Source organism: Phyllobates terribilis, unplaced genomic scaffold, assembly GCF_046119375.1.
Source record: "Phyllobates terribilis strain yellow unplaced genomic scaffold, ASM4611937v1 Scaffold_9__5_contigs__length_417890890, whole genome shotgun sequence".
Lineage (NCBI taxonomy): Eukaryota > Metazoa > Chordata > Amphibia > Anura > Dendrobatidae > Phyllobates > Phyllobates terribilis.
The window spans coordinates 57883127-57910829 of NW_027362769.1; the positions used below are offsets into that span (position 1 = coordinate 57883127).

Sequence of the window (27703 nt, forward strand, 5' to 3'; positions counted from 1 at the left end):
GCATGTAACTCTTTCACAGACAAGACCAGCAATACCTTTACATGACCAGTCTGCTCCTCTGTTACTGAGATATCCGCATTTGAATTGATATTCAAACAAGGCGGAAGAACTATTTGTAGATCTGCAGCCTCTGTCACTACAACTCTACTCCCTTCCTTGCGCCACCACCTCTGCTTTACTGATGACTCCTTTGCCTGAAGCAACAAATCAGAGAGGCTGTCAGTGAAGCAGGAGGAGGCGGCACTGGGCAGGGAATAGAGCTGGAGTGACAGAGGCTTCAGATCTAGAAGTAACTCTTTCCTCATTTGCATATGAATTCAAGGCTGATTTCTCAAAAAAAGAGGAATGGACTGGCCATGTAAAGGTATTGCTGGACTTGTCTGTGAAAGAGCTACAAGCACTTATAAATAGTTTGGGTGTGAAATCTGGATTCCTTTAAGTAGATTTTGCCCAACAAAATTATATTATATATATCTATATATATCTATCAATATCCATGTAGCTGATTTTCTTGAATTCTACACATAGAGGTCCATCCGTGATAACAGCAGCCTTTTACTTGAACGTGGTGACATACTGTTTGCCATACTTCCATCAAAGAGGAACAGCGCTGTGATCCACATACATTGCCGCTTTCTGTTCTACTTCGGTGGTAGTGACATTCTTCTAGATGTGCTGCATTATCTTATCTGTCATTTCTGGTAGAGTCTGCAAAGGACTCTCCCAATGGTGCCCCCAATGCAAATGTGAACACAGCCTTACTTGACATCACTTATAACTAAGCCGGGGCGTAATCAGAGATGAGCCAGGCAAAGAGAAGAAATGGAAAAAATCAATTTTTTTTCTATATTTATTTTTTAAAATCTAGTAATCTACAGTGTGTGGCATCTTCTGGTGAGATGTAGCAGACATTCCTATTCGTGTGTGTGTGTGTGTGTGTGTGTGTGTGTGTGTGTGTGTGTGTGTGTGTGTACATATGCATGAGTATATGTGCCTACATAATTACATGTAAGCGTGTGACAGACTGTTTATTCTTAAATGACAGACTGCTCAACTATAAGAACAGTGTAGATGGAGTCAAAGCCTGTCTAGTGAGATGCCGGTTCATTCTGTGTATACACATATATATCCATATACATATTTATATATACACTCACACTTTGTAGTGGGGAGCTACCTAGCACATAGCCACCGGCCCTTCTTTCTATACCTGGATAACTCAAGCTAGTGCTGTGGGATTAAGCACATGGTGCAAATAAAATGCCCAGGACCAAAGGGGTTAAAATCTGAAATTGCGCTTATAGAAATTCAAACAGTGTATTGCGTTGACTCAAGGGCTTGTTCACACAATTTTTTTCCAAGCAGTTTTTCAAGGGTAATAAACTCTTCACTTTACAGTACCAGCAGAGGGAATGGTATTTCTAAACTCTCGTGCACCTGCTGCTTATTTTTTCCTTGCAGATTTGAACCATCAATGTGTTTTTTGTTTTTGTTTTTTTTTTAATCTGCAGCATGTCAATTCTTAGAGCGTTTTTGCAGCGTTTTTCACCCTCTAAAATTAATAAGGAACAAGCATATGTAAAAACAGATGTAAAATGCATAAAAAAATACTTATTTATGCTGCTTTTTTCCTATCAGCACTGATTTTTGTGCAGAAAAAGCTGTTGCAAATACTCCATATGTGCACATATCCTTATAGTGAAGACCAAGCACTATAGTGTGCAGCGGAGATCCGTGCAGCGGAGATCCGTGCAGCGGAGATCCGTGCAGCGGAGATCCGTGCAGCGGAGATCCGTGCAGCGGAGATCCGTGCAGCGGAGATCCGTGCAGCGGAGATCCGTGCAGCGGAGATCCGTGCAGCGGAGATCCGTGCAGCGGAGATCCGTGCAGCCAGTTCTCACTACCATGGAGTGGTGCATAACAGCACAGTGCATTTTTGTAGAACCTCAGTAGACTTTCTCTATTATTCTGTAGTGCACCATCTTCTGGGCTGGCATCTGATTGAACTCTTGTCTTGCTGTTCTTTCTCTATTTCCAGCTGGCTCTTCTGACGGAGTTGTGCCGCTCTCAAAGCCCAGAAAAATCTTCTGTCCATAACCCCTATGGTGGGGTTTCCTCCAGCAGTGTTTTCCAGAACGAGAACTTCCAGCTGCATCTGGCACCTCCACCCATCATTGATGAATAGCTCTGAAAGTCTTCTGTACCTTTACACTCCAGCCAGTGGCCGTCCATGTCACCTCCATCATTTCCTAGCTGTACATGTCCAACAAGCCCTGGGGAACCTAAACTGTGAAGAATCCGTGTGTACAGTATATTTATACATGTATGTTTAAAGCAACGATAATACACTAACAATTTTCTAATCAATCCTATTGTGCCTGTTTAAGTGGATATACACAATATTTTCTTATAGTGATGCCGTACATTATGGCATCACCCTGTGACCCATCTTCACAGCTACAGTGTGCACAGAACCCGATGGAGGAATCGCAGGGACATTTTACGCTGGAGCTGTGAGGGATGACTGAATACTGGTGCCAATGATCTATGCCCTATTTAGTAGATTGTTGCTCCTTGCTGTCCAGGGGGGATTGTTGCTTCCATTCTTGTGTCCAGGTAGTAGCTGTCTTCTTGGTATTAAGTGATTTTGTGCCCCAATTTGTTATTTGGATAGGCCTCTGCGGATCAGCCAGGTGACTATTCTGCTGATGCTTAGTCCAGCCAAGGTGATATTCCTTCTTCGGGTTTGCCTAACACATAAGGACATTTTCTTAATAGTAAAAGCACAACAATAAATGACACCAACAATGCTGTACTAAGACCAGAGGTCATACACCTGCTTGTCATAGTTACTGTACGTAGGTTGAATAAAGACCTAGGTCCATCAAGTTCAACCTTCATGATTCTGGAAGCCCTGGGGTTGCTACAAATAATATGAAATTGTTACATTTATCACTGAAATAATTCATTGCTTATTAGTGGATTCTCATTATTCTAAGTCTGGACTAATAAAAGAATGGTGGATGTCTGTGTTACACAGACCATTGGCACTAAATAACAGAACAGGAATCTTGCAGCAAAACACATAATAAACAAGATTTCTTTCTGTAGAAAGACATCTCTAAAAGTTTATTCTCCATTCCATAGTGTTATGCGGGGTTAACCTCTTCACCTCGAAGCCTGTTTTCACCTTCCTGACCAGGCCAATTTTTTTTTAATTCTGACCAGTGTCATTTTATGAGGTAGCAACCCTGGAAGGCTTCAATGGATCCCACTGATTCTAAGATTTTTTTTTTTTTCGTGACATATTGTACTTTATGATAGTGGTAATATTTTTTCAATATGACTTGTGTTTATTTGTGAAAAAAATCGGAAATTTGGTGAAAATGTAGAAAATTTCGCAATTTTCAAACTTTTCATTTTTATGCCCTTAAATCAGAGAATTGTCACACAAAATGGTTAAATAACAACATTTCCCACATTAAAGAAGTTTATTAACACTTCAGGTGCTTCACATGAGTTAATAGAATGTGGAAGGAAAAAATAAACATTTAACCTTTTTTTTTTTCACAAAAATTTTCCCTTAGACCCAATTTTGTTTTACTTTCACAAGGGTAACGAGAAATTGCATAACAAGTCTTGGGGTCCATTTTCTCCTGAGTACACCAATACCCAATATGTGGAGGAAAACTACTGTTTAGGCACACAGCAACCCCCCACAAGTGACACCATTCAGGAAACTAGACCCCTCAGGGAAACTATATAGATGTGTGGTGAGCACCTTGAACCCCCAGGTGCTTCACAGAAGTTTATAGCGTGGAGCCGTGAAAATAAAAAAAATCACATTTTTCTCACAAATGTTTTACCCCAAAATTTGGCATTTTCACAAGGGTAACAGGAAAAATTGCACAACAAATGTTGGCGTCCATTTTCTCCTGAGTAAGCAGATACCCCATATGTAGGCGAAAACTACTGTTTGGGCGCACGGCAGGGCTCAGAAAGTAAGGAGTGACGTTTTGGAATGCAGATTTTGATGGAATGGTCTGCGGGTGTCATGTCACTTTTGGAGAGCCCCTGATGTGCCTAAACAGTGGAAACCAGTCACAGGTGACCCCATTTTGGAAACTAGACCACTCAAGGAATTTATTAGTGTTGAGCGAGTATGTTCTGTCCGAGTATGCTCGGGCCGAGCTCTGAGTATTTATAGCTGCTCGGTGATATGGTTGAATCGCTCCCGTGTGCATGATTTGCAACTGTTTGGCAGCTTTATTACATGTGAGGAATGTGTAAGAAATAGACATTCCTCCCATGTAATAAAGCTGTCAAACAGTCGCAAATCATGCACACGGGAGCGATTCAAACATATCACCGAGCAGCTATAAATACTCGGCGAAAGGGTTAACAGAACATACTCGCTCAACACTAGAATTTATCTAGAAGTAATGAGCATCTTGAACCTTCAGGTGCTTCACAGAATTTTACAACGTTGATCTGCGAAAATGAAAAAAAAAAAAAATTCCACAAATGTTGTTTTAGCCCCAAATCTTTTAATTTTCACAAGGATAGCAGGAGAAAATGGGCCCCAAAATTTGTTGTGCAATTTCTCTCGAGTACGCCAATACCCCTTATGTGGTCAAAAACTACTTTTAAGGCACAGTGCAAAGAAATGCCATATTGGACTTCAGATTTTACTGGACTAGTTTGAAGGTGCCATGTGACATTGGTAGAGCCTTTGAGGTGCCAAAACAGCTGAACCTCCCATAAGTGACCCCATTTTACAAACTACACCTGTCAATGAGTTCATCTATGGATGCAATGATCATATTGACACCACAGGTGTGTCACAGCATTTTATACCATTGGGCAATGAAGAGAAAATAATACAATTTTTACCATCAAAATTTTGTTTTAACCCCATATTTTTCATTTTCACACTGGGAAATGGGTACAAATGGCACCAAAATTTGTCCCCCAATTTCTGCTGAATGTAGAAATGCCCCATATGTTGCTGTACATTACTGCTTAGCCACATGGGGAGACTCTGGAGGGAATGAGCGCTATTTGCCTCCTGAAGCACAAATTTTCCTAGAATAGTTTGCAGACTCCGTATACAGAGCCCCTAAGTGCTAGAAGAGCAGAATACCCCCTCAAGTGACCCCATTTTGGAAATTATACCCCTTTGGGAACAGGTGTAATGACGACTTTGACTTGATGGGTGTTTTCCAGAAACAAGCAGTAGTGGATGCTGCTGAGTGAAAATTGCAAACTGCGGTAGTGACCGGCGTTTTGTAGCGACCGACACGTTGTAGTGACCAGCACGTTGTGCCTAGCTTATGCTTCTGGAGACGCGCACCAGTAATTTAGGCGGGCTCTCATCGCTATAGACATGCCAAACATGTAGACGCTAAATGTGGTTTAGGCACACTTGAGCTCAGAAGGGAGGGAGGCATTTGGATTTGGGAGCACAGAATTTTGCTGAATTTCTTTTGGGGGTGAAAAGCCCCCTATACTTCCGATAACAGATGACAGACCTGAGGGGGCTTTTTTTGTGGATTAAGTTGAAGCTTTTATTGGGAACATTTTACATAACCTTTTGGATCACATTTATCCGGCGCTCTAAGGCTACTTCCCCACGATCAGGGACCAGCACCACTTTGAATGTAGCATATTTTTCCCCTCACCCATGACAGCACACCTTGGGAGAGGGATCCGCCCCACCAAGGACAGGAAACCGGGCGGTACCTCTCCCTCGCTTCAGTTGGTTTCCTGTCCTTCATGGGAACCTGTCTGAAGAAAGGTGTCTTCTTACCTGGGCCCGTTCCGGTGTGGAAGAGCGGGCACCTGCCTGTGCACCGGGTTCCGGGTCCCAGAAGCGCCGTTCGCAGTTCCCTGGAGCCGTGTCCGAGCGGGCGCAGGCGGTGAGGATGGCTCCGGCTCCCCGCAGACCGCTGCACTGTCCTCTCCCTGCCGCAGGCTCCTGGCTGGTCGCACGCCGGGAGCAGCGTCTTCCGGGTATGACGCACCTGACGTCACGGCGCGGTGCACGCTGGGAGATGCGTGGCCGATGACGTTGGGGGCGGCACCCGGAACCAAGATGGCGGCGCCTTGTAAACGCTTGCCGGCCGGTTTTTTCAAAGATCAGCCGGTGGGTGTCAGGAGGGGGGAGGACACATGGACCGGAGGAGGTCCGGATGTGCTCTATTTAAGGTGGGGGGGCTCCTGACAAGCGTGCTTATACTCCAGCTCGGGTGTAGCAGCTATGGCAGACCAGGACAGCCAGGAGCAGCAGCAGCTGACCCCTCCACCGCATCAACGCCAGCGGAAGAAGCAGTCGGACACCTCGCACACGGACAGCCGCTCCAGCAACCGCAGCGGCAGCAGGAGGAGTAAGGTGTCGGACGCTTCAGGGCCATCCAGAAGGGATTCATCTTATGTCCCGCCACAGCCTCCAAATCCGGTACCCTTTTGTGACTTCAGGGGTGAGTGATCTTTGTGAATGTCACTTAATAGTAATTGAAATTTGTGCTTCATTCCTTGGGAACCTAAGAAGAGTAGCACCAAAAAGCACAGGGTTTGCGCCTTATGCCAGGCCCCCCTTTCCATAGATTGGCAGAATCAGCTTTGTGCAAGCTGTATTAACCAAATAATAGCGGAGAGCACCCCGGATTTCGCTTCTAATTTGAGGTCCGTAATCTGTTCAGAGGTGCAGGATTCCCTGAAAGGCTTACTAAAGGGGAAAAAGAGATCCCATAAAAATATCTCCTCCGACTAGGATTTATCCTCCCAGTCAGAGGATCTTTGCCTCAGTGATTCGGCATCCTCCTCTTCATCAGACAGTGGTAGGCCCTGTTTCCCTATTGAGGATACTGACAAGTTGGTCAGAGCGGTCAGATCTACCATGGGGTTGAGGGAGGAAAAGGCAGCCAGGTCCCTGGAAGATATTATGTTCGCAGGCCTGGAGGAAAAAAAGAGACTCTCCTTTCCAGTGAATCCCCAAATTCAGACCCTTATAGACCGGGAATGGAGGAAGCCGGAGAAATCCGGAGTATTGCCCTCCTCCTCTAAAAGGAGGTACCCCTTCGAGGATAGTGTCTCTGAGTCCTGGGACAAAATTCCTAAAGTTGACGGGTCTGTCGCCTGATCATCCAAAAGATCGTCCCTACGCCTGGAAGATTCGGACAGCCTAAAGGATGCTCTGGATAAGAAGGCAGATTCCTTCCTGCGTCACACCTGGGAAGCAGCGGCAGGGGGCCTGAAGCCAGCAGTAGCAGGCACTTGTGTCGCTAAGTCACATATGGTGTGGCTTCAGCAATTAGGAGACCAGCTCAAGGATAAAAAGATGTCCAGAGATAAAATCCTCTCCAATCTGCCTTTGCTACAATCTGCTTTTTTGGCCGACTCCTCAGCGGATTCAGTTAAACTCTCTGCCAGGTCGGCAAATTTGTCTAATGCTGCCAGACGAGCCCTGTGGCTCAAGGGTTGCCCAGGAGACCTACAATCTAAGCATAAGCTTTGTTCTCTTCCTTGTGATGGTAAACTTTTGTTTGGCCAAAAACTGGACGAGCTTTTGGAGAAGGCTGGCGACAGAAAGAGAGGTTTCCCAGGGTTCACGGGGGAAACAAAAAGGTCCTATTTTCGGAGGAAGAGATTTAACCAGGGTCGCCCTCCGGGAGAAAGGAAAAGATGGGAGCCCAGATCTAAAAAGGACTCTGGTTACATGTTTGGAGGACCATCCTCCAGTTCCAAAAAATCTCCCCAATGACGCGAGTCTAGAGGTCGGGGGAAGGCTTTCCCATTTTATCCCATCTTGGGAAGCCATCACTTCAAATCCCTGGGTGTTGGATATCATAAAGAACTGCCTAAAGATACGCTTCTGTCAGGTCCCTCGCCGAACCTTCATGATCACCTCCAGGAGGAAGTCCAGGGAGGAGCAGATGGCTGTAGAATCAGAGGTATTAGACTTGGTCAACAAGCAGGTCCTTCACGAAGTTCCAGTTTCACAATGGTGACTGGGATTTTATTCCCCCCTGTTTGTGATAAAAAGAAAAAAAAAATGGGTCCTTAAGGACCATTATCAACCTCAAAAGTCTAAATCAGCTGATAATCAACCAGACTTTCAAGATGGAATCAGTGAACTCTGCAGTGAAACTCTTACACCACAATTGTTTCATGGCGGTCATCGACCTAAAAGATGCCTACTATCACGTCCCAATCCATCCAGACTACCGGAAGTATCTAAGGGTAGCCCTGTTCATCCAAGGGCAATTGAGACATTTCCAATTCACTGCCCTACCTTTTAGACTCTCAATAGCACCGAGAGTATTTACAAAGGTTATAGCGGAGGTGACAGCTTTTCTCCGAATCAAGAACGTGGTGATTGTTCCCTATCTGGATGACTTTCTGATAATAGGGAAATCTGAGGACCACTGTTCCTCTCAACTTTTAGAGGTCAGGACAGCTTTACATCACCTGGGGTGGTTAATAAATATTCAAAAATCAAAGCTATCCCCCTCAAGGACTCGGATCTTTCTGGGCTTGACCCTAGATTCCCAACGCCAATCCTGTTTCCTCCCGGAAGACAAGGTTTGAAAAATAATCAGCCTGGTCTCAAGTGCCATAAGGTCTCCCGTGATGTCCTTGAGAGAAGTAATGTCCCTACTAGGCTCCATGACTTCCTGTCTCCCGGCAGTCAAATGGGCCCAGAGTCGTATGAGGCTTCTTCAGTGGGAGGTCCTGTCGGCTCAGAAATCCTTCAACGGACATTTGGGAAAAAAAACTATCTTTCTTTGGGGACGGTAAACTCCCTCTCCTGGTGGACAAACAGGGAGAATCTGACCGCAGGCTTACAATGGTCCAAACCAGTCGACCACACAATTACAACAGATGCAAGTGGCTCCGGCTGGGGGGGTCATCTGGCAGAGTTCTCAGTTCAGGGGCTCTGGCTACATCACGAAAAAGAAGCGTCATCAAACCTAAGAGCTTTTGGCAGTGGAGAAATCCCTGATAGGCTTCCTTCCCCACATAGAGGGTCGCCATGTCCAGATCAGGTCCGTCAATCTGACGACAGTGGCGTATATAAATCACCAGGGAGGAACAAGATCTCGCTCCCTTATGGTAGTGGCAAACAGGATCCTGCATCTAGCAGAACAGCATCTCCCATCCCTCAGTGCTCTTTACATCCGGGGGGTAGAAAATTCAAGGGCAGATTTTCTCAGTTGCCACACTTTAAGACAAGGAGAGTGGGCTCTAAACCCGAGTCTTCCAACAGATTATACAGCTATGGGGGTCACCGGACATAGATTTGTTTGCCACCAGGGCGAACAGGAAGGTGGAGAGATTCTGTTCACTAAATCCAACAGAGAATCCCTATGCTGTAGACTCTCTCCACATTCCCTGGAAGTTCAGGAAGGCCTACGCGTTTCCACCGATAGTGATGATCCCGGCAGTTGTGAGGAAAATTCGAGAGGAGGGGGCGAGGATAATTCTAATAGCCCCCTTTTGGCCCAAAAGACCCTGGTTCTCCCTGCTTCGCCTAATGTCGGTCTCAGATCCCTGGGACCTTCTCAGCCAGGGGCCAATATTCCATGCACAAGCCAAAGGTTTCCATCTGGCAGCTTGGGATTTGAGAGGTTGTTGCTGAGCAATAGGGGGTTTTCACTAGGCCTAGTTTCTACCCTGTTGGGTAGTAGAAAGCCCATAACAACTAAAATTTATTCCAGGATCTGGGGAAAATTCCTGGATTTTAGACTCCCCATTGTCTGATAAACCTCCAGTTAGATAAATCCTAGAGTTTTTACAAAAGGGACGTGACCTAGGGTTGGCTACGGGAACACTTAAAGTTCAGGTGTCCGCCCTAGGGGCGCTCTATAATTGTAACCTGGCAGGGAACAGATGGGTCTCTAGATTCATTAAATCCTGTTCCAGAGCTAAGCCAGTTCGGGCTCTCAGAGTTCCTCCATGGGACCTGAATTTGGTTTTAAATGCACTCTGGCGACCCGTTTGAACTCCTGCAGGTTATCGCTCCAAAGATCCTCACCCTCAAAACCATCCTCTTAGTGGCCCTAACGTCGGCCCGTAGGGTGTGACCTGCAGGCCCTTTCTGTTGATCCCCCATACACCCAAATTCATGAGGACCGGGTCGTCCTGCGTACAGATCCAGCGTACCTTCCAAAAGTTGTATCCAGATTCCACTGTAATCAGGAGATTGTACTTCCCTCTTTCTGCAGTAACCCTAAAAACCCTGGGGAGGTTAGGTTCCACAATCTAGATGTTAGAAGGGCATTACTACAGTACATAGACATGACTAGTCAGTGGAGGAAGGACAAGTCCGTGTTTCTGGCCTTTCAGGGGGAGTAGGAAAGGTCACGGGGTATCAAAGGTAACTATTGCTAGGTGGCTTAGGGAGGCCATTTGTCTAGCTTATACATCTACAGGTGTTCCGGCACCGGACGGTATTAAAGCTCATTCCACCAGAGCTGTGGCAACCTCCTCGGCAGAGAGAGCAGATGTCTCGATTGACCAGATATGTAAAGCTGCTACTTGGTCTGCACCATCCACCTTCTACAGGCACTATCGGTTGGATCTATCCTCCTCTGACCTTACCTTTGGCAGAAGGGTACTTCAGGCGGTGGTCCCTCCCTAAGGTGCTCATATTCTCCAAAATTCTCTCAAGGTGTGCTGTCATGGGTGAGGGGAAAACACCAAGGTTACTTACCGGTAGCCGGTTTTTCCTGAACCTATGACAGCACCCGTAGTCGTCGTCCCCCCCCCCCCCCCCCTGCCTTTCTCACGCCCTGGTGAAGCACTTTACATTTTGGGTGATTATATATATATATATATATATATATATATATATATATATATATATATATATATATATATATATATATATATATATATATATATATATATATATATATATATATATATATATATATATATATATATATATATATATATATATATATATATATATATATATATATATATATATATATCAGAATTTTTTTTTTTTTTCTGGAGGTCCTCTCAATGCTCTGTAATCCAACTGAAGCGAGGGAGAGGTACTGCCCTTTTATTTCAGATGGTTTCCTATCCTTGGTGGGGCGGATCCCTCTCTCAAGGTGTGCTGTCATGGGTTCAGGAAAAAACGGCTACCGGTAAGTAACCTTGGTGTTTTGCTGCGTTCAAAGCCCTGCGTTCTAATGCCGCACTTGATTTGTCAGTACAGGCAGACCCACTGCATGTAATGACATTCAAATTGGTCAAACTCTGCAGCGGAGACTAGCGTCTCTGCTAGAGAAATTGACAGGTTGCGGCTCATAAACCTGCACCGCGGGTGAATTTACACAGCGTCTAAAACAAGTACAGTGGGCATGGGACTTCAATAAATCCCATCCACTGTGCTTGTACTGTAGAATGCAGCATTTAGGACACAGCGCAGGTGAGCTGCGTCCAAAACGCTGCTATTTCTGATCATGGGCACGCAGCCTTATGCTGAGCACTTACTTTGGAGTTTCCATCTAAATCTGCAAGACGTGAGAGATGGATCCCTTCACTATAATGAGGCAGCAGAGTTACTCTGAACTCCGTCTGGCCTCTGTTCAGCATTGGCCAGTTTTGTGTACTTCTGAAAAGGATGACAGCACTTTAATGCACGCCCAAAAAGACGGACACTGTCTGATCATAGGCCAGACGGCGTCCACAGGGCATCCATCTACCTCATTACAGGGAATCTTCCGCCGGGGGTTCCGTCTGAATCAGGTATTTCAGAGATTTACACGGAATCCCCAGTGTAAGCGCTCAGCGCAGGATAACTGTGCGCCGAGCCTTACTGCGATCTCTGGGAGGCAGAATGAACAAATCAACAGCAGGTGAAGAATTGGTTTTATTTTTTATGCCGTTCCTTGTGCGGTATAAGTGATTAGACTGTATTCTTCGGGTCGGTGTGATTACAGCGATACCAGATTTATATCGGGTTTTTATGTTTGGCTGCTGTCACACACTAAAAGACGGTTTTTATTGCAAAAACTACACCATATTTTGATAGCTATAAGTTTTCCATATTTTGTCCGACAGTCATGTGAGGGCTTGTTTTTTTGCAGGATGACTTGACTTTTTTTATTGGTACCATTTTGGGCACATGACATTTTTGATCGCTTTCTATTCTAATTTTTGGGAGTCAGAATGAACAAACACCAGCAATTCAGGAATTGTTTTTTGGGGGTTTTGTTATGCCGTTTCACGTGTGGTAAAATTGATAAGGCAGCTTTATTCAGTATAATTACAGCAATACCACATTTATATCATGTTTTTATATTTTGGGGCTTTTACACACTAAAAACTATTTTATAGAAGAAATTTTTTTTTTGCATCGCTTTATTCTGAGAGTTATAACTTTTGTTTTCTGCTGACAGAGCTGTATGGCAGCTTGTTTTCAGCGGTACCATTTTTATTTACATTCACCTTTTTGATCACATTTCATTGCACTTTTTGTTTGGCGGTATGATGATAAAGCATAGTTTTTTGCCTCGTGTGTGGTTTTAACTAGTGGGACAGATTTATAGATCGGGTCGTTCCAGATGCGGCCATACTAAATCTGGTTTGTTTTTTTGTTTTTTACATGAATAAATGTATTTATTGGATAAATATTTTTTTTCTTTTTTTTTATGTTCTTTATTTTGGGATTTTTGTTAATACTTTTACAATTTTTCACATTGTCCCATCATCTTTACAATGTCAGATCACTAATCTAATACTTTTGCAATGCTTCTGCATTGCAAAGCATCAGTGTCTGACAAGCAGGGAGGAGGCGTTTCAGCAGATGAAATAAATAACTTTTTTTTTTTTTTATCAGCAGTTGATTATCAAAACATCCAGTAAGCATCCCAGTAAGTGATACATCGCTGGAATCAGGGTCTCTGCCACCTAATCGGAGAGCAGCATAATGTAAATACCTGCTGACAAATTCCCTTTTAATGATGCATCTTTCAATATGGCTCCATTGAATAATGCAATATTCTTTATTAGGCGGATAGGTGCAGGGTAATCTCCTATGAATGTCTTCTAGAACTATAAAAGAAAACGTCTCTGTAGAAGTATTAGGCACCCCGGACTTGTATATAAACTTTTATATGAAATGTTTGTTTTCTGACTTTTTTTTCAGTAGAAAACAAATCCACATAGTTACTAACATCCGTTGTTGAATTTTTGCAAGTTGTAATAGGGTAAATGAGGTGGCAGGTGGCTGTGATCAAATGAAATTACCATGCTGAATAAGGTGCACCAGATGCATTGTCCAAGGTCTATAGAAAAAGCACAAAAATCTCTTATGGTTGAAGATTAGCAGCATAGTTGTCAGTAATGGATTCTGTACAACAGAAGAAAAGCTACATAAAAGGGGAAAATAACTTCTATTGGGTCTAAATTTAAAGAACCCACTGGAGCCCGACTAACCCACCTCTCTGCTGCCTCAAGAAGAATTGTCGGAAATGGTCTATGTAGTAGAGTCTCCACTAAAATGTTATTCATTTGGAAACAAAAACAACACGCTCACTTAGGGACATAATAGAAAGACTGTTGATGAAAAATGGAGCAAATCCTCTGTGTGGTGTAGTCAGATGTTTGGCTTTTGTTCACAGAAGAGCAGGAGAGTGCTGTATACAGTGGCATGTAAAATTTTAGGCATCCGTGGTCAAAATTACTGCTATTATGAACAGTTAAGCAAGTTGAGGATTAAATTATCTCTAAAAGGCCTAAAGTTAAACATGACACATTTCCTTTTGTATTTTAGGCAAAAAATATATCGTCATCCATTACATTTTAAAAATTACAAAAAGGAAAATTACAAAAGTTTGGGTTTCAGACCTTAATTAGCCTGTTAGGGTTATGGCTTGTTTACTATCATCGTTAGGGAAGGCCAGGTGCTGTATATTTCCCCGCTTTATAAAACCCAGCCGCCTCTAACCTTGTGCCAAAAAACGGCAGCATGGGTTCTTCTAAACAGCTGCCTAGCACTCTGAAAATGGTGGAGGCCCACAAAGCAGGAGAAGGCTATAAGAAGATAACAAAGTGTTTTTCAAGTTGCCCTTTCCTCAGTTTGAAATGTAATTAAGAAATGGCAGTTAACCAGAACAGCGGAGGTCAAGATAAGGTCTGTAAGACCAAGCAAAATTTCAGTGATAGCTGCTCGTAGGAATGCTAGCGAGGCAAATTGGAACCCCCGCTTGACAGCAAAAGATCTTCAGAAAGATTTAGCAGACTCTGGAGTTGTGGTACATTGTTCTACTGTTCAGAGACACGAGCACAAATATGGCCTTCATGGAAGAGTCATCAGAAGAAAGCCTCTCCTCACTTTTAATTTTGTGAGGATGCAGAAGTATGCAAGAGAACATCTAAACCAGCCTGATGCATTTTGAAAACAAGTCCTGTGGACCGATGAGTTAAAATAGAACTCTTTGGCCACAATGATCAAAGGTATGTGTGGAGGAAAAAGGATACAGAATTTCAGGAAAAGAACATCTTGCCAGCCATTAACCATAGGGGTGGATCAATCATGTTTTGGGGTTGTGTTGCAGCCAATGGCACATTTCACGGGTAGAGGGAAAAATGGATTCAATGAAATTTCAACAAAGTCTCAATGCAAACATAACACCATCTGTAAAAAAACTGAAGTTGAAAAGAGAATGGCTTCTACAAATGGATAATTACAGTAAATATACATTAAAATCCACAATACACCACAATGACCCTCACAGTCCCCTGATCTGAACATCATTGAAAATCTGTGGCTAGACCTCAAAATAGCAGTGCATGCAAGATGACCCAGGAATCTCACAGAACTGGAAGAATGGATGAAAATCTTTCAAGCAAAAATTGAAAGACTTGTCTGGCTACAAAAATCGTTTACAAGCTGTGATACTTTCAAAAGGCGGCTCTACTAGATACTAACCATGCAGAGTGCCCAAACTTTTGCATTGACCCATTTTGCTTTTTGTAATTTTTAAAATGTAAAAGATTACATTCGATTTTTTTTTTTTTTTTTTTTTCTTTTGCCTAAAATACAAAAGAAATGTCATCTTTATCTTTAGGCCCTTTAGAGTTCATTTCATCTTCAACTTGCGTAACTATTCACAATAACAGTAATTTTGACCATGGGAGCCCAAACTTTTACATGCCTCTGTAGATGGGTGTCTGCAGACATTGGGGCAGAGTACAGATTATTGCAGATAATGATTTTGATTAAGTTATTCAATTTTTTTTATATGTATTGGAAGAATATAAAGGTGGGGTGATCTGTTAAAGTATTTTATTCCTACACAATCTACTTGGCATGTAATATATATATATAGTGTTGAATTTATTACTGTACATATGAAGATGTGACACAACCTATACAGCCATATATACTTCGTGCAGAATGCCTAGTAAAAGCAAGCCTGACATATTCTCCTGATGTCCCTCTCTGTCCTCTGTGCAGGAAACACCATCCGAATCTGTTGCCTAGTTGAAGGGCAGATTAATATTGAATGATGTTTGAATGCACTAAGATGCGCTGTGAGACGGAACATAACAAATCTCACCAAGGCAGGCTCACACTTTGCTTGGCAATACTCCACCCTTTCCTGGAGGAAAAAAACAAAAATTTCCAGATTTATCTACAAATCTGATGATAGATCTGTAATATTCCCAATTATTATAGCATGGTAAAATTGGCACATTTCAGTTTTGACATCTACGGATAAGAAAATGCATGGCTAAGACCACGTTCAGATGTGTTGGAAAATCTCTGCCCCACATTTGTCTGTGAAAACTGCATGATGAGTTGCAAAAGTTTAAATCTGCTGAAAATCACCAAGTAATAAACAACTTATGGGGTTTTCCATTTTCAGAACATAAAACATATCTTTCTCAAAACTGTATTGTGTGAATTAGAAGCTATCAAATTCCAATGACATCAGAATAATTATTTTAATAGGACTTTGCCTTCGGTAACCCTGGATTTCTAGCAGAGAGTTGGAGGGAGGGGAGACTGTGGGGTTCCACTTTCTCCTGCGTCCTGAATGTAGGTTAATCCAGTATTACATTTGTACAGTCCGTTTATGTTTTTAATATCCAGGAATCCTGCCACTCTGTGAATCACCTCTTTAGTTAACGCTCAGCCGACTCCCAGTGTGAGGCAATTCCATTTTAAAAGATTTCATTAATGCTTGTAATTCATTGAGCAATTTATCCTGTGTTGGCCACATATATAGAAGTTGGCCGGAACTGAGGACCTTCCCAATTATTACCTGTGTACTGCTGGTGGAATCTTCATATTTTAGTAAAGCAGTCTTTTTCTTTTATTTTCTTATTATTCTGATTGCTTAGCATTGTAGATGAAGCTTTACATTCTATCCATATTGTATTGGACTGTTGTAGTTAGCTATTTTTTGCCCTCTTTCCCACCATAATGAAGTGTCTGTTTACACCAGACGATGTGCGGCACTATAGGAAGGCAGATCAGCAACTTGTTTGATCATCAGTGGTCATTTAACCCTTTCGCACCACAGCCTGTTTTTTCCTTCGTGACCAGGCTAATTTTTTCAATTCTGACCACTGTCACTCTATGAGGTAATAACTCTGGAACGCTTTAACGGATCCCGCTGATTCTGAGATTGTTTTTTCGTGACATATTGTACTTCATGATTGTAGTAAAATCACTTGCATTTATTTGTGAAAAAAACAAAAATTTGGCGAAAATTTTGCAATTTTCAAAATTTGAATTTTTATCCCCTTAATTCAGAGAGATATGGCAAACAAAATAGTTAATAAATAACATGTCTACTTTACATCACCACAATTTTGGAACTAACATTTTTTTTTTGTTAGGAAGTTCTAAGGGTTAAAAGTTGACCAGCGATTTCTCATTTTTCCAACAAAATTTACAAAAACATTTTTTTAGGGACCACATCTTATTTGAAGTGACTTTGAGGGGCCTTTATGACAGAAAATACCCAAAAGTGACACCATTCTAAAAACTGCACCCCTCAAGGTGCTCAAAACCACATTCAAGAAGTTTATTAACCCTTCAGGTGCTTCACAGGAATTTTTGAAATGTGGAAGAAAACAATGAACATTTAACTTTTTTCACAAAAATGTTACTTTAGACCCAATTTTTTTTATTTTCACAAGGGTAACAGGAGAAATTGCACTACAAATTGTGTAGTCCATTTTTTTTCCTGAGCACACTGATACCCCATATGTGAGGGAAAGCCACTGTTTGGGCGCACTGCAGGGTTCGGAAGGGAAGGAGCGCCATTAGACTTTTTGAATGTAAAATTTGTTTGAATAATTAGCAGACACCATGTCGCATTTGGGGAGCTCCTGATGTGCCTAAACAGTGGAAACCCCCCACAAATGACACCATTTTGGAAACTACACCCCATAGGTGAACTTATCTAGATGTGTGGTGAGCACCTTGAACCCCCAGGTGCCTCACAGAAGTTTATAATATTGAGCCGTAAAAATAAAATTTTCACATTTTTCCCACAAACGTTTTTCATCCCTTAATTTTGCATTATCATAAGGGTAACAGGAGAAATTGCGCCATGAAATTTGTTGTACAATTGCTCCTGAGTAAGCCGATAACCCATATATGGGGGAAAACCACTGTTTGGGTGCACGGCAGGGTTCGAAAGGGAAGGAGCGAGCACCATTTGACTTTTTGAATGTAAAATTTGTTTGAATAATTAGCAGACGCCATGTCGCATTTGGGGAGCCTTTGATGTGCCTAAACAGTGGAAACCCCCCACAAGTGACCCCATCTTGGAAACTAGACCCCTTAGGGAACTTATCTAGATGTGTGGTGAGCACCTTGCACCCCCAGGTGCTTCACAGAAGTTTATAATAATTGAACCGTAAAAATAAAATTTTCACATTTTTCCCACAAATGTTTCTCATCCCCTAATTTTGCATTATCATAAGGGTAAAAGGAGAAATTGCACCATGAAATTTGTTGTGCAATTTCTCCTGAGTACGCCGATACCCCATATGTGGGGGAAAACCACTGCTTTGGTGTACAGCAGGGTTCGGAAGAGAAAGGAGCGCTATGTTGGCTGGGATAGGTTGCAGACACCATGTCACATTTGAAGAGTCGCTGACATGCCGAAACAGCAGAAACCCCCACAAGTGACCCCATTTTGTAAACTACACCTCTCAAGGAATTCATCTAGGGAGGTAGTGAGTATTTTTTTTAATTTTTAAATTTTATACCATTGGGCAGTGAAGAAAACATAATTATATTTTTACCACAAAAAAATGTTTTACCCTCAGATTTTACATTTTCACACAGGGCAATGGGTAAAAATGGTGCCAAAATGTCACACAATTTCTTCTAAACGTGACAATATCCCATATGTGGCTGTACCGTACCGCTTAGCCATACGGCGAGATCCGGGAGGGACGGAGCGCTATTTGACTCTTGGAGAACAAATGATTGTAGAATAGTTTGCGGACTCCATATACACAGCTCCTAAGTGCTAGAAGAGCAGAATCCCTCCTCAAGTGACCCCATTTTGGAAATTATACCCCTTTGGGGATTTACCTACAGGTGTAGTGACTATTTTGACTCCATGGGTCTTTTCCAGAAACAAGCAGCAGTGGATGTTGCTGAGTGAAAATTTCAAACTGCTGTTGAAGTGACCAGTACGCTGTAGTGACCAGTACTTTGTGCCCAGCTTGTGCTTCTGGAGACATGCACCTGTAAATTAGGCAAGCTCTCATCGCTACAGGAATGCCAAACATGTGGACCCTAAATGTAGGTTAGGCACATTGTGGGGCTCAGAAGGGAGGGAGGCATTTGGATTTGGGAGCACAAAATTTTCTGAATTTCTTTTGGGGGGCAAGGGCCATTTCGCTTTTCCAGAGCCTTTCTGCTACCAGTAACTTGGAAGCACTTACATCGGGGTTTCCATCTAAATTTCTAAGTGATGTAATTCAGATGAAACCCCTGTGAGATCCATTCACTATAATGAGGCAGCAGAGTTACTCTGGACTCCGTCTGGCCTCTGTTTAGCGGTGTCCTTTTTTTCAAAAGTGCACAAAATTGTGGCCAACCGCACTTTTATGCACGCCTAAAAAAACTGAAACCGTGGGATCCCAGGCCAGACTGCATCCACAGTGCCTATATCTGCCTCATTACAGGGAATCTTTCGTCATGGGTTCCATCTGAATCACATATTTCAGAGATTTACATGGTAACCCCGGTATAAGTGCTCAGTGCAGAGCACAGGATAAATGTGAGCAGAGCCTTACTGCGATCTTTGGGAGACATAATAAACAAATCAGTAGCAGGTGAAGAATTGGTTTTATTTATTTTTTACGCCGTTCCTCGTGCGGTATAAGTGATGAGATTACTTTATTCTTCGGGTCAGTGCGATTACAGAGATAACAGATTTATATTGGGTTTTTATGATTTACAGCTGTCAAACACTAAAAGACCATTTTTTTTGCAAAATCTAGTTTTTGCATCGCCATATTTTGAGAGCTATAATTTTCCATATTTCGGCCGACAGTCATGTGAGGGCTTTTTTGCGGGACGAGTTGATCTTTTTATTGATACCATTTTTGGGTACGTGACATTTTTTGATCGCTTTCTATTCTGTTTTTTGGGAGGTAAAATGAACAAAAGCCAACAATTCAGGAATTGTTTTTTGAGGGTTTTTTTTATGCCGTTCTGCGTATGGTAAAAGTGATAAGGCAGCATTATTCTTCGGGTCAGTACGTTTACAGCGATACTACACTTATCGTTTTTTTATGTTTTGGCGCTTTTACACAATAAAACTATTTTATAGAAAAAATATTTTTTTTACATCGCTTTATTCTGAGAGCTATAACTTTTTTATTTTTCGGCTGATGGAGCTGTATGGCGGCTTTTTTTTTGCGGAGCAAGATGACGTTTTCAGTGGTACCATTTTTATTTCCATTTGGCTTTTTGATCGCATTTTATTCCACTTTTTGTTTGGCGATATGATGAAAAAGCATAGTTTTTTTGCTCCGTTTTTTATTTATTTTTTTACGGTGTGCACAGAAGGAGTTAATTACTGTGACAGTTTTATAGATCTGGTTGTTTCGGACACGGCGATACCAAATATGTGTACTTTTTTTGTTTTTGCATAAATATACAGATTTATTGGTTTAATATTTTATTTATTTTTATTTATTTTGTTTGTTTTTTTTAACAGTTTGAAAACATTTTTTAGACTTTTTTTTTTTTTTACATTTTTACTTGGCCCTGTATGGGACAATAATTTTTATTTTTCTAATCACTGTTCTCATGCAATGCAATAGACATGTATTGCATTGCATGAGAGCTCTGCTGCCAGTGTAAAACTGTCATTATCTCCTGCTAGACTTCAGCTGCAGGCTGAGCCTAGCAGGACACCATACGTGGCTGACCTGGAGGCGGTCATATGACCTCCGGCTGCCATGACAACACCAGGTTCTCTGAGATATCAGGGGGGCCGTCTGAGAGGTAAGTGGGCGACCCCCTCTCCTCTCACTATCTTCTAAATGCCGCGATCGCTATAGATCGCGGCATCTAGAAGATAGCAAAGGCTGCAGGCTTGTGAGTCCTCACATCGCAGACAGCGTGCGCTGTCAAGATTATCTGACACCAGTAGCGGGCAGTCATGTGACCACCCGCTCGCCGCGCCGGCCCTGGAGAATTCTGACAGCACGCGATCTGGGGATTCACAAGCCTTCAGTCTTTCCAAACATGACTATCCTTTAATTAATTTTCCATATTTCACTGGCAGGGCTGTATGATGGTCTTGGACATTCTTGACAGAGAAATTTTGGCATTTGTTTGGATGTTACTACCTAAATATTGTTGCTGTTCATGTCCTCCCCTTCTTGTCAGTGGCTTTTCCTAGTGGCAGTGGCCTCTCTCAGGAGGATAATGTGCCTTGACACATCTCGAAAATTGTTCAGGAATAGTTTGATGTACCTTAATTTGAGCTGCTGACTTCTCCGTCATATTCTCCAGATCACAGTCTGATTTGTGAGATGTGCTGTAAAATTAAAATCTTTTACATATAGCTGAAAAGGGTAAATATTTAACAAAGGAGTAACCTTTAGCTTTTCAGTCTGCAGATACATATCTGGCCCCATGTCTTTGCTTATCTATTTCCAGACACAATGTTTTGACTTGTGACGTGTAGCCAACAACTGACTGTAGCAGTGATGTGTTGACACTACTGAGATCACCACTGTGACCAGTGATTGGCTGCAGTGGTTACATGTCAAGATGACACACCATCATTAGAGTTGGGGAAATAGTAAAATGGAGACTGGTGGGAAACTAGGAAGCTTTGGCATATATTGCTCCTTTTTTGTACAATAGTTGGATGTATACCATAGATTAAGTTGGCCTGGAAGAAGCCTTTTAAAATTCTACTGGTAACTTTCTGATGTTAGATACCACAGGACACCGCCTGAGCTCTGTTGGAGTCCTTACATCGATGGGTCAGAGCAGTCTAAGCAGCACAACATGCACCTACACAATATTAGGCCGGTGGTTTTAATATAACTGATTAAGATTGTCTGCTTCTTAATTGTACCTATTGTACCTGCTTCACATGTGACTAAGCCTGTATCATTGTCCTGGTTTCATCACTCGGTATTGGGAAATTATAACTACTTGGAGTCCCAGAGAAGCAGCTAAAGTAAGTGTAATTGATCTGCCCGGACCGATTCTCTTTGAATGTGAGACATATTTCACCACCTAGTTACACAGGGAGCTGCTCGTTTTTAGTTTCATATATTTACATTTTGTGAAAAATATAAAAAAAATTTGCAGTAAAATAGTCCCCTAAATGCCACCCCACAGCTCTAATAATGGAAATGATTGAAGTGAATGTACATTGCATTGTCATTTGTCAGGAACTGAGCAGACTGAGTAACCGTAGAACTTATTTTCTTTTACATCTCCTAATGTAACTTATGGTATCTTAGAGTAAAAGGTTTTGGCTTTCATTCCTCCAGATCTATATTCAGTGAAATTGGTTTTGTTTCCCATGGGTCCTTTATGTTCTCCACATCCTCCTGAGTTTTGTAGACATTCAGTCTGCTAGGAAATGGGTAATTGTATTACCACTAAACCCTTCAGGTACTTATGGGTTTCCTACTTCCATTCCCCATCTATAGGTGCACGATAACACAGGCACTATTCCCAGCATCAGACGACTCATCACTTCATATGTACCTAGGTAGATATTTTAGCTGTGGAGATCATTTGTCCAAGGGACAGGAAAAACTTATGTATTCAATATATTTTAGTGCCTTGAATTTTGAGCAAACTCATCCTAAGGCCACATTCAGACATTCAGCATTTGATCAGTATTTTACCTCAATAAAGTACCTTTGTAAGCCAAAACCAGGAGTGGAACAATCAGAGGAAAAGTATAATAGAAACACATCACCACTTCTGTATTTATCACCCACTCCTGGTTTTGGCTTACAAATACTGAGGGAAAAAACTCACCAAATACTCAACATATGAATGTGGCGTAAATGTGAAGCGTTGACTGTCTGTTAAAGAAGCATTTTGGAGATTTTTTTTTTCTACCCAAAAACTTGTTTCATGCCTAAGCTTGACAAAACTGATGCCAAAGTTGTGCACCTTAAAGGGAATCTGTAAGCAGCAGTAGCGTAGCTACCGGGGGGCACAGGGGGTGGTTGCCCAAGGCCCCACCTTCACAGGGGCCCACCCAGAGCTACCGCTACCCTCAACTGTATCGGCATTCACAGCTGTGCAGGGAGACATGATTTCCCTACACTATCTCTCTCATTCCTGTAGACCACAGGTCGTTTTATGCCCGTGGTCTGCAAAACGGCAGAGTGATCCTGGATTGGGTGAGTATATGATGGTTTTCATTTTAATTAAAACATGTGGGGGCATCATAAAGTATTGGGCCCCCTTATATATTGTAGGGAGTACGGTTGGGGTCCCCTCATACATTGTAGGGCATCCATAAAGTGTTGGGGTCATTATATAATGTGGGAGCCATGATAAAATTTAGGGCCTACTGTAGGGGCCATCATACAGTGTGGAGACTACTGTGGGTGCCATTACACAGTGTAAGGCCTGATGCAGGGGCCATTATACAGTTTGTATAATTGCCCCCACAATATTCCCAATGTGGAATCCATTATACAGTGTGAGGGCTACTGTGGGGACCATTAAAGCGTGTGTGGAAGGGGGCAATATGCACTGTGGTGGCCATTATAGAGTATGAGGACTACTGTACAGTTCATTATGCTTTGTATAGGAGAGCATTGGAGATCTCCTACTGTGGTGATGGGCATTATACTGTGTGTACAGGAGCTGTGGGCCTATCATAATGTATATAGAGGAGCTGTACATATGGGGACTCAGGGGACATTCGTAAATGTTAAATAGACACTTGAGCATTACTGGGACACTCTGAGTATTATGACTGTCAAAGGTGCACGTAGGGCATTATCACTTTCTAGGGGCAAAATGTGGACACTGTTTCTAGGGCATTTGCACAGGGCATTCATATTTTCTAGGAGGCAATTTTACCATCTAGTGGGCACAAAGGGGCCACTTTCCTTTATAAGGGGCTCAGTGGTGGGAATTATGTGGGGCAGTAAGAGGAGCGCTGTTAGGCTCCGGCCCCACTATTAGTATTCGGTCAGTACTTTTTCTCAGGAGTGGGAGCCAAAACCAGGTGAGGAACAATCCGAGAAAAGGTATAATAGAAACAAGTCACCAATTCTGGTTTTTGCTCCCACTCCTGAGAAAAAATACTGACCGAATAGTGATAGTGAGGCCACGGCCTTAATGTGGCAAACAGCAGGTGCAGTAATAGGGACACATACGGCAACAGCAGCTCAGTATTGGGGTATCAGCAGGATGAGGAGTTTGTGCACGTTAGGAATAGTTGGGGACGGTGCTGGAAATGTGAGACATCAGCTGTGTCTTTATTGTAATCTCTGCAGATGACTCATAGCTGGAAGATGTTATGGCGGTCTGGGCAAGATAGAAAAGTGAACGACTCCATCAGAAAGAACGTCACCTGAAGTCACTATCTGTAACTGTACTGTAATATGTTCTGCAGGTCTGGTATCTACCACTATATGGTCACCATATGGCAGTATTATCAGTGTTGGTCTTTGTATAAAGATTTGTTTTCAGTAAAAGCATGCTCATCTGCTGAGGTTACACCTCTGGTCAGCATGTTTTTGATATGTAACCTGAGAACATCATGCAGCGGAAGCACTGATTTCAGCCATGTGTCACTTATAAGGCTTTGTGCTGTTGTTTCAATAAAATCAGTGTTTTCTCAGCAGGAGATTGACTGCCCAAAGTAAAGCTCATGTTCCACCTGGTACCACTCCACCCCCAAAACTGATTAGCAGCTTACTGTCAATATAAAATGTGCACAAAAAGCTGTGGTGTGGTCAGGGTTAGCTTACTGAGCTCTGCTACATCTGAAAACTAACAACTGCGTACCCAATGAACTATTAAAGTGGTACGTTGCTGGAATCAAGGTCTCTCCTCCTACATTATGCTGCTCTCAGATGAGGTAGCAAAAGCTTGACGACAGAATTAAAGGGAACCTGTCATCTGAAAAAAACACTATTAACCTGTAGATATGGGGTTAATCTTCAGGTTAATAGCGCTGTGAACCTGCCTGGCGCTGGCACTTAAACACATAGTGCTGGAAGGAAATGAACTTTATTCCTCATGGCAGCATTCTGGTTTCAGTCAAGCGAGCGGCACCGATGCGTGTATAGAGAGCGGTGGCTGTACCAGCTTCTCAGCTCTGACTGTTGGCCCTCTCATTGATGTGCAGTCAGTCAGTGCCGAGGGCGGGTTTACAGCCGCTGCTGACTAGTGATGAGTGAGCGCTCCGCTCATCTGTACCAGACTTTTTTTTTCAATCAAAGCTGGATCCTACCTGCCCTTTAAATTTGTAGGCCGAGGTTCAGAAGAGGCAAGTTTGATAGCGTAGGTTCCCATTTAGAGAGATCGCCTTGTTACTTACTGACAAGTGGGCTCACACAATTTGGCCAAACTATCACTATGTGCTTCAGTGTTATCCGTATAATTTATATAGTAGAAATGCAGTTCAGAATTCATGTAGTCATTCTTCACATACCTTAGTGCGCTCTGAGAGCGGTTGTATTTGTTTGTATGTAGTAGTGATACAGACAGGGACACCGTACAGCATCCGTCACAGCTCCGCAGACGCAGCTTCTTATTTGTGAGGTACCCCCAAACTGAAACCTAATGGGGGTCAAGGAACAGTGGTAGAAAAAGTTCAGGCAGGTGCCAAATAAATATTTGATATGATAAATCTAATGAAAAGTAAAAAAACACACTTTGTAGAAGTGTGTCCTATGTGTTTTCTTCAACTTTCTATCTCCGCTCTCAATGTAATATTGAGTCATGCAGAGCTGAAACAGTAAGATATTGGGGGACTGCAGGAAGCCTCCATCATCCGTTCTGAGCCAATATTGGTTCCTGCACTTTATACTTGATAGGTTAACTGTTTTATGAAAGGGCCACTGCAATTAGAAAAACTGCCACACACTGTGCACCAAGCAGTCAGTGTGGAGGGGTAGTCATGAACATGTACATTATGTGTATATATTGTGCCATTAACAGAATCAATTGCCTTGGCATTTAATGAGGCTTTATTAACACGCAGGAATATTCTCTTTCTGCATAATATATCGGCTTACACACCGCTGCTGCAAGTCTTTGCTCAATGTTTAGAAGTAGTAATAACATCCAGGCAGTGTGGATAATGCCTCCATTAAATGTATACATGTAATATCAGGTATTGAGGCTCTACAGGAACAGTTCATGAATTATTAAAAGGGAGATTTGAGTTGGCATTAACTCCCTGAGAGGTGGATTAGTGCTTGATGATATGTTATTACTATAATGTGCTTTGTAAAATGGGGGAACAGTAAGGGAAAATTAATCTCACAGATCAACAAGGTCATGGGAGGAATGGAAGCAACTATCATTTGTGTGCTACTGGAAATCCTACCTTAAACTTGGCTAAATCTGAAATGGATTAGCAATCTGATAAATGAGGGCACAAAGACCCCTCCTGCCAACATCCCACATTTCAGATGGGGATTATCTACGTGATTTGCTGTAAAGCATGGAAGAAATGGATCTAAAATGGACCAAACTGTTACAATTCCAGCAAAGCCACAAAGGAGTTAGTAAAGCTATAGCTGGATCTGCTTCTGTTTGATCCTATGCGTATAACCCAGTTTATTATGCAGAATGCCGACACTATTAATGGCCTCCACATGTACAGATAAACATGCACTCTATGGGGGATTACAAATGAAAAGGCTTCCATCTATCTCCACAGGATAATATATGCATGAAATTTGTATGTTCTGACATACCTTGGATGTGTCCCCTGTGGGTTACCAATCTGTTTAACCCCTTCGGAACCAAACCATTTTTTTTGTTTTTCCATTTTATTTTTTTTCTCTCCTTCTTTCAAGACCTGTTAAAGAATAACCATTGTTTTAATAGCTATTTCATAAATCAATAGTATACATGATAATAAGAAATGTTGTAATATATCTGATCAGAGATTTGCTTCTTTCACCTCTTGGAATGATCCTTCACTCTCAGTTCATTGATAAAACCTGTATTCACAGACAACAGATTTTCCTATTACTTAGACAAGAGATGATTGTTGGCGCTCATAAGATTCTATGAAGAGGAGGAGGCACTTAGAGGCAGACACAGACATTCTGCTGCAAGTTCTCCTGAAATGATAGTTACAGATCTCCATAGAACTTTATAATCACCAACTGTCATCTATCTCAGTAATGGGAAAATCTGGCTTCACTGACAGGTATTACCCATGAATTAAGAGTTCTAAGAATGAAAAATCAGTCTTGGAGGACAAAGAAGCAGATTTCTCTAATAACATATATGAGGCTATGTGCACACGATGCAGAAATGAAGCAGAAAATTTCTGCATCATTTCTGCATCTCCCTGGCAGAAAAAACGCATGCAGATTGTGCATGCGTTTTTCCTGCAGAATACATGCGGATCCACATGCAGATTCACATGCGTTTCCGCATGCAGATTGACAAGCGCTTTCCAGGCGATTTTAGCATCACCTGGAAAGTGCTTGACAACTAGGTCACACTATATAAATCCATGCAAACAGCATGGATTTATATAGTGTGACCCGAGAGAGTGTATATACTTACCTCCGATGGCCCGCGCTGTCCTGTTCAATCCGTTCTCCCTCGCCGGCAACTTTGAATTGAAAGACCTGCCGACGTCAGCGTCACGTGACCCGTCACATGACTCTGACGTCACCGCAGGTCCTACAACTCACTGCAAGTTCCGGGAAGCAAGCAGGAGCGCTGCGCGGGCCGACAGATGGTAAGTATATATATATTTTTTATTTTATTCTTGTTTTACAGCTTTTTTAATGGTACCTGGGTGTGGATGAGACTCTCCTCTCCTCCACACCCGGGTACCATCCGCACATTAGAACGCGCCAATAACGCAAGTACAGATGCAGTCTTGCGGAATTGGCGCGTTCTAATGCAAGTCAATGGCGGTGAAAACGCCGCGTTTCCGCAAAATTAAATGACATGCTGCGGATTTTTGAGCGCAGCGTTTACGCTGCGGAAAAATCC

General features: G+C 42.4%; 1 protein-coding gene and 1 long non-coding RNA gene across 3 annotated transcripts in view; one reads left to right on the forward strand and one right to left on the reverse strand.

Moving 5' to 3' along the window:
• VPS8 (VPS8 subunit of CORVET complex) overlaps window positions 1–3448 on the forward strand; it is a 170889-nt gene extending 167441 nt beyond the window's left edge. Inside the window, exon 47 of the mRNA XM_073646517.1 lies at window positions 2039–3448. Coding sequence (XP_073502618.1) covers window positions 2039–2185 — 147 coding nt within the window. The 3' untranslated portion in view covers window positions 2186–3448. The remainder of the gene's footprint in view (window positions 1–2038) is intronic.
• LOC141161561 (uncharacterized) lies at window positions 511–26543 on the reverse strand. 2 transcript variants are annotated; one of them, XR_012250643.1, is made up of 4 exons: window positions 26440–26543; window positions 25167–25294; window positions 20987–21050; window positions 511–2750 (listed from the first exon to the last, which is right to left on the reverse strand). It is a non-coding gene; the product is annotated as an uncharacterized lncRNA (long non-coding RNA). The 2 variants fall into 2 exon arrangements; XR_012250642.1 differs by lacking the exon at window positions 20987–21050.
• Between the last annotated feature and the right edge of the window lie 1160 nt (window positions 26544–27703).